Raw genomic sequence first — 9,011 nt, forward strand, 5'->3', positions numbered from 1 at the left:
TTTCAATAGATTTTAATGAATTTTATAGACTTTTTAATAAAAAAAATATAAATATCACACTTATCAAATAATTCCAGAAAAACCTTAGACTTTCCTAAATTCTTTTCTTTTTCTTTTTCTTTTTTTTTCGGTTGTATGAGGCATTTCATTTAATCAATAATAATGTGAGCAACTTTTTGGTTTGGGTCTTCGTTGGGTTATGTACGTTGCAACAACGGTAATCAAACACAACAGGCAATTATATCTCTAAATGTTCTCATGCTAAACTTTGGTTTTGCCTTTAAAATCATTTCTGCTTGGGTCTTTAAAGGAGGAAGTTAAAGTTTTTGCTGAAGCTGCAAAAGTGTTGGTCTCAGTTTGGATTATATGTTTAGGGGCTTGTTACGGGGTGATTTTGTTTCCTGTAAAAAGCTTTCACGTTTTAATGCTTGTTTATAATAATTTTTCATTTGCATTTAAAGAATAAAAGAGAGCCAATTCTACACATTCATTTTGATGACAAGTAATTATCTCTTGTGCCATTGTAGAACGTCACAAAAGTGATTATAAAAAATAGCACCAAAAGCACCTAAAGAATGATATCAAAATTTTGTATTTATACTAATGAAACACTTCAAGAATCCTCTAGGCCATATTGCTTGAGCATACAATTTCAGCTGCTACGTTCATCAACTAATCAAAGTACAACAATCCGGAAGCTAGATGCAGGTCTGTTGACGTCTTTTGTATCACTTTAATTACGACACTAAGTTTTCAATTTGCTTGCTCACCATAACAAGAACAATTATCATAAAGAAAGAGTAAATCGATGGGCAAAGTTGATGGTGAAAACTGTACACTGAAATGATTTTACTCACGTATACATGTTACTATACTGGACACAGATGAACTGCATTATAAATGGGGAAACTAACTCGAAACACTACATCACAGAATTCCAAAATTGGATAATCATAACTATATATCAAAAAATTATGACACAACACAAATATACATGTGCTTATATGAACGGGAGGCATGGGGAAATTTGTTGATAGCTTGGATCTGGACCTGTACAGCGCTTGCACGCTGAACCCGAGTTGTCTTGAAGTGAGTTTCGCCTCCGAAATTGGATCTGCATCAATCTGCATGCTAGTATAAATGTTCATGCATATATATGTGAACAAAGAATACTAAGAGCAGGAGCTATATCCTATATGGAGTTCACAGTATCATGTATGAACACACCAGGATAAAGAATTTTGCATTTCAGGTAGATTTCCTATTCATTACAGGGGAGCACGACTAGATAAACCTGGCTCAAGACAGAACCATAGTATCAAAACATCGACCAGCTGAGAACACCTCTCACAGTAATTTCAAGAATCGCTCCAATCTGCATCATCATCTTCATCACTTCCAGCCAAAGCCTATTTAAATAATTAACATATTAGTGGACCCCAAAGAAAGGGAGTATCAAAGAGAAAGAGAAATAGAAAGAGGAACATATGCCTATTACAGTAAATTAAACAGATAGTGAGACAGACCTGGCGAATTGCATTTGCTTTCTCCAAGATGGCAGCAAACTTCAAATTTGTTTTTGGACCTTGAATGCTAGGTCGTGTAGTCACAGCAGGCTTCAAGTTGAAGGACTGAGAGAACCGGAAAGCATTTTTAAATAAAATAATGTTTTGAATACAAAAGGGTATGATCAGCATAAAGTTGCAAGCACTAACCTTTGTTCTTATCTGTTCTAGTAAAGAATCTCTTTCATCTACCTTTGGTGCAATTTGAGGCATAACCCGTTCAGTAACCTTCCTAAGCTGCAGTGGTTAAAAGGCAAAGTGTTATGCAAGAATTTTGACCTTGAAAGGGCATTCAAAGTCATATAAGAACTAGAAACTGCCTCACCTTGCTTTTGTCATGAGCAGCAACAGCATCAATTAGAGGATTACGAGGACGAGGAAGTTTATTCTTTGGTTTTCCATTTGTCCTTTCACTCTCAAGATCTGATGTATGATCAGACGTATCCAAGGACATCTCCATTCCCCCCTCAAAGGGCAGGAAACTCTGATTAGGCTCCATACTTTCCATGTTTGGTGGAGACATGAATGAGATAGGCAGATGTCCTTGTTCCCCTTCCACATTACTTATAGACTGCTGAAGTGTTTTAAATTCAGAACTAGTCTCTGACATTAATTGACTTGGAGGTTTAGTCGGGTTTTCATGAGAAGAGATAGAATCATGTCCAGGTCCAGGAACAGCACATTCAACAGGTGGAGTTGGAGGGTCTGGGTTAGAACTTTGTTCCATTTCTCCCTCAGAAGAAACAATGTGACTGTTAGAACTGTCCATAGACACCACATTAGTTACAAACTGCAGAAGTGTTTTATCATCAGAACTATGCTCCATCAGTAATTGACTTGGAGGTTGAGTCAGTTTTTCTTGAGGTGAGAGAGAATCATGTCCAGAAACAGCACATTCAGCCGGTGGAATTGTAGGGCCTGGGTTTGAGTTCAGTTCCATTTCTCCCTCAGAAGCAACTGCATGACCATGTGGAGGCCTGTCCATAGATACCATATTACTCATACTCTGTTGAAGTGATTTATCATCTGGAGTAGTCTCCATCATTAACTGATGTGGAGGTTGAGTTGATTTTTCTTGTGGAGGGATGGAATTGTGTCCTAAAACAGCATATGCAGCAGATGGTATTGGTGCGCATGGGTTTGAATTCTGTATCACTTCTCCCTCAGGAGCAACAATGAAACCTTGAGGAGGCATGCCCATAGATGCCACGGGTAATGTTAACAAGGGGTTTTGAATTTGGTTGCTGTCCAGCAATAGGTAATTATATTGACCTTTTGATTCATTAACCATGATAGGAAATTGAAAAGGTATAGCAACAGGGTGCCCTGAAACACCAACAGCAAACCCAGAAGAATGTTGGAGCTTATCACTTTCCAAAGCCATGACAGGCAAAAAAGGATTCTGATACAAGGTCTCTCTCTCAGAAGTTGGCAAACCAAATAGAGATTGTTTATCAGGTCTATTTGGCTGGACTGAGACCTGACTTACTTCTAACTCTTCTCTTTGCGAAGCTAGGGAAGCATGTTGAACCTTGCCCATTCTCCATTGCATAGGCGGTAGAGGAGGCATGGGTGGCATCTCATCAAGTTTATTTTCAGTTGCCTTGGGAAAGAGGTTAGGAAGAAGAGGCTTCAATGGATCCATGACACGTTTTGCAGCATTATTCTCCTGGCTAGATGACTGTGGCAAGGAATAAAATGATGATGGCTCATCTGCATGGATTTCTGATACGCAGTCAGAAGTAGCATTAGTGCTTTCTTGCTCCAATTGATATTTCTGCATCTGCTGAAATTGAGGTTTTTCAGAGGCAAAGTTTTTCTCCTCTCTGAGTGGGAATTCTGCATCCTGTTCACCAATTTGAGATTTTGAGAACAGATCTAAATCAGTTTCAGGTTCCAACTGGTTACCAGAAGGTGATGAAAAACCATCTCTGTCATTTTGTAATGGATCATGCAGGCCATAAGATAATGATTCTGATTGCTGGGCATCTAACCCCAAAAATTTAGGCACCATTTCTGCATCATCAACAAAAGCACCATGTTGGAATTTCTCCCTTGGAGATGACTTTTGAATATTATTACATATTTCTGAATCTGGAAGATCAAAGGGAACCAGTTTGTTCAGGTTCAATTGTACATCCACAGAAGCAATTTCTGGCTGATCCACTATCTTCTGTTCCTCTAATTCTGTCAAAGAATCTCTAGCAACTGCCTCATCAACTTCTATCTCTTTCTTCTGTGAATCTGCAAAGGTAGAAAGAGATTCTTCTAACTTTGTAATATTACTCAATGAAGAATTTACGACATCAGATGACGCTACATCTAGCAATGGTGCTGATTGATTTTCACTCTTCTCAGCATTTGTGACCATGGCAATTTGCGTCAATTCTACTTCATTGGATTTTATTTCCATTGGATAAGAATGAGAACTCAACGGAGGCTCTTCCAAATCTGAAAGACCCCTTGATGGAGAACAAATCTGACTTGAAGCTGGACAACTAACAACACCCTCATCATTTTCAGCACTATCAACAGAAGGAGCAGAATACACAGCTTGATCATCTGACTGAACATTTTCAGTGACCAGATCATTTACCATCACATGATTATCAGGAGATGAACGTTTAAAATGACCATCATCTTCAACTGGATTGACACTGAAGGTGGATCCATTTATTTCATCATCATGCACCATCTTTGGTATCTCTCCAACTTTTGATTGGAGATCAGAAGATGAGACTTCAATTTCTGCTGAGCCCGGTTCATCTTGAGTGTTGTTATGAGTTGAATCAGATAATAGCCCCCCGGTAAAGCAACTCAATGGAGAAACAGGAGTCTCCGAATTAAGTTGGGTAGTTACAGTACAATCTTCATCTTTTGAGTCTTGACAATCATGAGCCAGTGTAGCACCTGAATTCAAGTTTAATTCTTCCATGGATGGGGAAACAGGATCCTCTACTGGTGAACCAATATCTCTATTAACCAAAATTTTAGAAGGATTTTCTTTGGGAGGCTCTGCCTGGGACATTTTGATTTCAGAATGATCACTGCATTCATCTCCATGAGCTAATTCCAAATCATTAAGAACTTGTAACAGATCATCACAATGAATATATGGGTCATCATCATCCAAGTTGTCTAATGATGTTTTAGCAGAAGAACCCACTGGGTGAGCATCATCTGTTAGGGAGAGAGAAACAGGTTTGGAAGAAATAGATTCAACAAGACCTGTTCTGTCTGCATTGTCATCATCTAATCTTAAATTAAGTTCAGCAGGGGCAGATGGGGTTTCATCTGATTGAGTTGCAGCAGGTAGGATCACTGGCAAGGTGGATCCAAGATTAGAACACAACACCTGCCCTGAAGTCATCAAATCTGAAGAGGCTTGCCCCAAATCAGATGAAATCTCTTCTTCATGAACCGGTGCATCATCATGCATGACAAACCTCTCACAATCTGTGTGTTGAAACTCAACATTTTGGGGAAGCTGGTTGGATGGTGCATCTTCAACCTTCAGTTCACAACACTTGGCATTTGTGAATAATATAGGTTCCGATTGTATATTTTCAACTGCGGTGGTTAACGAATCAGAGTGAGGTAAATAGGATTTATCTTTCTTGAAATTTTCGTCTGATGTAGAGGAGCTACCAACAGATTGAGAATCTGAGAAGTGAGCTTGCGGTTCTCTATGCTGCCCATTTCCATCTCTTCTGAATGAACTATTATCATCTAATGTAGATGAGGTTCCAGTTGATTGAGAATCTGAAGACTGAGCTTCCACTTTAATATGTTCTTCGTTTCTATCTTGATTGAAAGAACTACTGTCATCAGACATTGAGGAGTCCCCAAATGATTGAGAATCTGAAAATTGAGCTTGTAATTGATGTTCTTCTTTATCATTAGTATTTGCTGCCTTTTGAATATTCAAGAAACTATTCTTAGGTTTATACTCATTGTCTGTTTCCAGTTCTGATTCCATTGTAGTTAAAGCATCCATGTAATTGTCAACTTCACTAGTCACATCATCAGAATGGTGCCCATCTAAGCTGCCTTCTATTTTCTTTTGTTCATTGATAGCCAATTCTGCTGCATCAGGCAACTTAAGATGATTAGAAGACTTCTTGTCTGTCACACCATCTGAGATTTGTTCTTTCACCTTCACAAGATCTTCATTTGTCCCACCATCCATTTCTGAAAATGGTTTTAGTTCTAATTCATTCTCATCAGGGGATGAATAGGTGTTTTTATTTCCCAATGACTTTTTCACAGGACTAATGCTGCTGATTTCAAGAATTTTAATCCCAGCCTCACTAGTATCATACGGTGTCTGTTTCACAGGCAATGGAAAGATTGAAGTTTCACAAACCATTTTATGATCAGGTGAAGGAGTTTCCAGAAATTTCTCCATGTAACTCTTCCCATCTCTTGTTTCAACAGCTGGTCCATTCAATTGTCTTTTCTTCAACTTCACTCGGCGTGCAGGATTACTATAACCATTCTCAATACGCTCCTCAAGAAGCAGCTGATGTAATCTACAATGATGGAAATTAAATTGAGCCACCAATCATCATCAAAAACCATAATGAGAAGAATGAATTAATGCATCACAATAAAATTATTGGAGCTTACTTTGCATGTGATGGTACAGCATTAGGGGTTTCACCATCCCTCAGTCGTGCTCCTTTCTTCAGCTGGAAATGAATGAAAAATTAAGTATTCAATTTTCCATTGCATAGAATATTTTGCTATGGAAATTACGGGGTATCACAACCCTGGTATAAACAAGAAAAAGAAGTGCTGAATTGAAATTTGTACCTTTACTTTACGAATTCTCTTTTCTCTCTGAACTTCTATTGTAGCAGTTACAGATGAAGTTGATTCCATTTTAAAGAATGACGGATCAGTATAACGCTTCAGACATGCCCCAGCCCCAGCTACATCAAACCTTTAAAGAAGCGAAAAAGAACAAATTTCAAAAATCCATAACATAATAATTATTTTCTAAACATATGTCTGATGAATCAGCTCATACTTATCCAGCAGGAACAGTCTAGGAGGACCACGACATTCTTCATATGAATCCATTATAAATCGAGGTAAGTCTCCACGAGTCACAAGATTTTGTTCAAACCGTAGATTTGGATGCCAATCAATCCCTGCAAGGCAATATGCAAGTATGTTTAAATTAGCAAAGGGACAATTACACCTAAAATGTTAGAACTTAAACCAAAATTCCAGCATTCAACAAGATTTGCAGTATTTAAATCACAATGTCAACGACAAGTTACACACAATCAGACTCTGTAATGAGAAATCTAACCTCCATTAGTATAGAATGAAGAATGATGAGTTTGAGAAAAGAACGCCTTCTCTAGTGAGGGAACTTCAGCCTCAAGCTGTTTAACACGAGCCATAAGACCATGGCCTCTTGCAGCAGTAGCCATTACTTCTTCATGTAAATCATGAAAGATCTCAGCAGCAAACCTAACCAAAACGAAATAGTTAAATACAGAGAACTTAATGGCACCTAGTGACAGTAAAAACTCTAACTTAGTGATGTTGGGTAAAAAATTGCCTTTGCTAAAAAGGGCAAGAAACAACTTCAAAGCTCAGATATCCTATTACAACTGGAACTCAACCAAATAGAACTTCTAACCTCAAAAATCAAAATTAACTACATGATACAAAATGTCAATATGACAACTCTAATTATTTGAACCAATTTCACACAATTAAAAAACCACCAAGGGTTAGCTAAGGTTCTTGTCATACCGTGTATAGCAGATCATAAAGTTAAGCCTTAATACACAATCCAATACTCACTGAAGGAAAAATCACATTAACCATGTTCTGTAACTCTACTCAATTATAGAATAGTCTACTAAATTGCACTATCTCCCCATCCGATTTTAAAATATCAGCAAACACTTAACATCAAATAACAAACATACTTTTGCAACAGCCAAATATCATCAAGCCAAAATAACTACACTTCTCAAATTAACTACCATCTAGCCAAAACCTATCATCAGGAACCTCATTAGTCCAAGATTTGAAGTCTACAATAAGTCAACCAAATTCAAACTAAGTCAATCTCATCCATCACTCATCAGAGCAACAAGCAGAGCCTACATGTCCACCCAATACCTTCACAATTACACAATTTAAACCAGTCACCGCACTGCCACCGCCAAATTTCCTTTAATTTTTTCCCCTTCAAAACTCTAAACATACAAAGCTCAAAAGCATAAAATTAGAAATTAACTAATTATTTAATCAATTAATAACAACTTAAACATAACACAACCACCAAATTAAGCATCTACACTATCTTCCAATTCCGAACTGTCCTTGATCCAGCGAGCTCACTAAATCCAAAACACAATTTTTCCAATTTAAGCTCACTCCACCACAAACCTCAAAAATTCCACTACTTTTATCATTTTTTTTTTCCTTTTTCAAACTCGAAACTTGTTCAACTAAACGAAACCACCGAAAATCAGAATCACGAAATCAAAAAATTCAAAAGAGAGATAGAAACACAGAAGTAACGAAGTAGTGAGAAGAAGAAGAAACTGACTCGGCGAGGTCGCCGAGCTGGCGCAGGAGTCCGACGAGGCCGGCCATGGCGACGGCTTCGAGAAGCGCCTCGGGATCGTCCTTGTCGGCGGCGCGGTACAGCTCGGGATCCGCCAAGCTGTACTCGTTCCGCACGCGGTACTTCGACAGCGGCATTTTTTCTTTTCCTTAATCTTCGAATTCTGCAATTCGCAAACCCTAGTTCTCTCGATCGTGTTGGCTCTGCGCTTCGATCTTCTTCTTCTCTCTACTTCCGGCGACTCTGCCTCCGTGCTGTTCCACCATGGAAGGAGAGAGAAAGAGAGAACGGAGAATAGATAGAGTGAGAAAGAGAGAGAGAGAGAGAGTGAGAAATTTTTTTCTTTTTTTTTAAATAATACTAATAATTGTTTGGGGAAGTGAAATGAATAAAGATACGGTGGTGGGTGCGTGAGTGGTAGACGTGAAGAGAGTGACTGAGCAGGGCGAATAGCGGCCTCACTATTGATTGTTTAACCGAACGCAATTCAGACAAAGTAATAATTTTTTTTTAAAGATGACAATAATAATAATAAAAATAATTTTTTAAAAAATGACAATTTAGAACATGTTTAGTTTTCTGCTCAACTAGTTGTGCATGAATTTTAAGACCAAATACAATGGTTCACTGCAAATTGAAATAAAAGGAAAAGTAAAGATTTTTTCCAAACTTCATTTGCCACCAACGTCCATTAAAACATGCACTTAATCCGATAGAAAGAATCAAACTTAAGACATGTTTGAGAATCAATTGTAAAATCATGTTTGAAATAAAAATAATTTTATAAAAAATCATATTTGATTTATCATCCAATTTTTTTTACTAATTTTAGGACAAAATTCAATGCT

General features: G+C 37.8%; 1 protein-coding gene across 2 annotated transcripts; it reads right to left on the minus strand.

Moving 5' to 3' along the window:
* Positions 1-737: 737 nt before the first annotated feature.
* Positions 738-8,613, minus strand: LOC114416688 (protein SCAR2-like). Of its 2 annotated transcripts, XR_003667549.1 has the most exons (10): positions 8,146-8,613; positions 6,886-7,049; positions 6,598-6,721; positions 6,381-6,510; positions 6,195-6,256; positions 1,891-6,097; positions 1,716-1,802; positions 1,527-1,631; positions 1,228-1,409; positions 738-1,124 (listed from the first exon to the last, which is right to left on the minus strand). XR_003667549.1 is itself a non-coding variant. In XM_028381656.1 (9 exons), the coding sequence occupies exons 1-9, from the start codon at positions 8,298-8,300 to the stop codon at positions 1,359-1,361; spliced, it is 5,085 nt and encodes a 1,694-aa protein (XP_028237457.1). In that variant the 5' UTR covers positions 8,301-8,613; the 3' UTR covers positions 738-1,358. The 2 variants fall into 2 exon arrangements, 1 of the variants encoding a protein (XP_028237457.1); XM_028381656.1 differs by having other exon boundaries at positions 738-1,409.
* Positions 8,614-9,011: the final 398 nt, after the last annotated feature.

The sequence above is a fragment of the Glycine soja genome, chromosome 1 (assembly GCF_004193775.1).
Source record: "Glycine soja cultivar W05 chromosome 1, ASM419377v2, whole genome shotgun sequence".
Lineage (NCBI taxonomy): Eukaryota > Viridiplantae > Streptophyta > Magnoliopsida > Fabales > Fabaceae > Glycine > Glycine soja.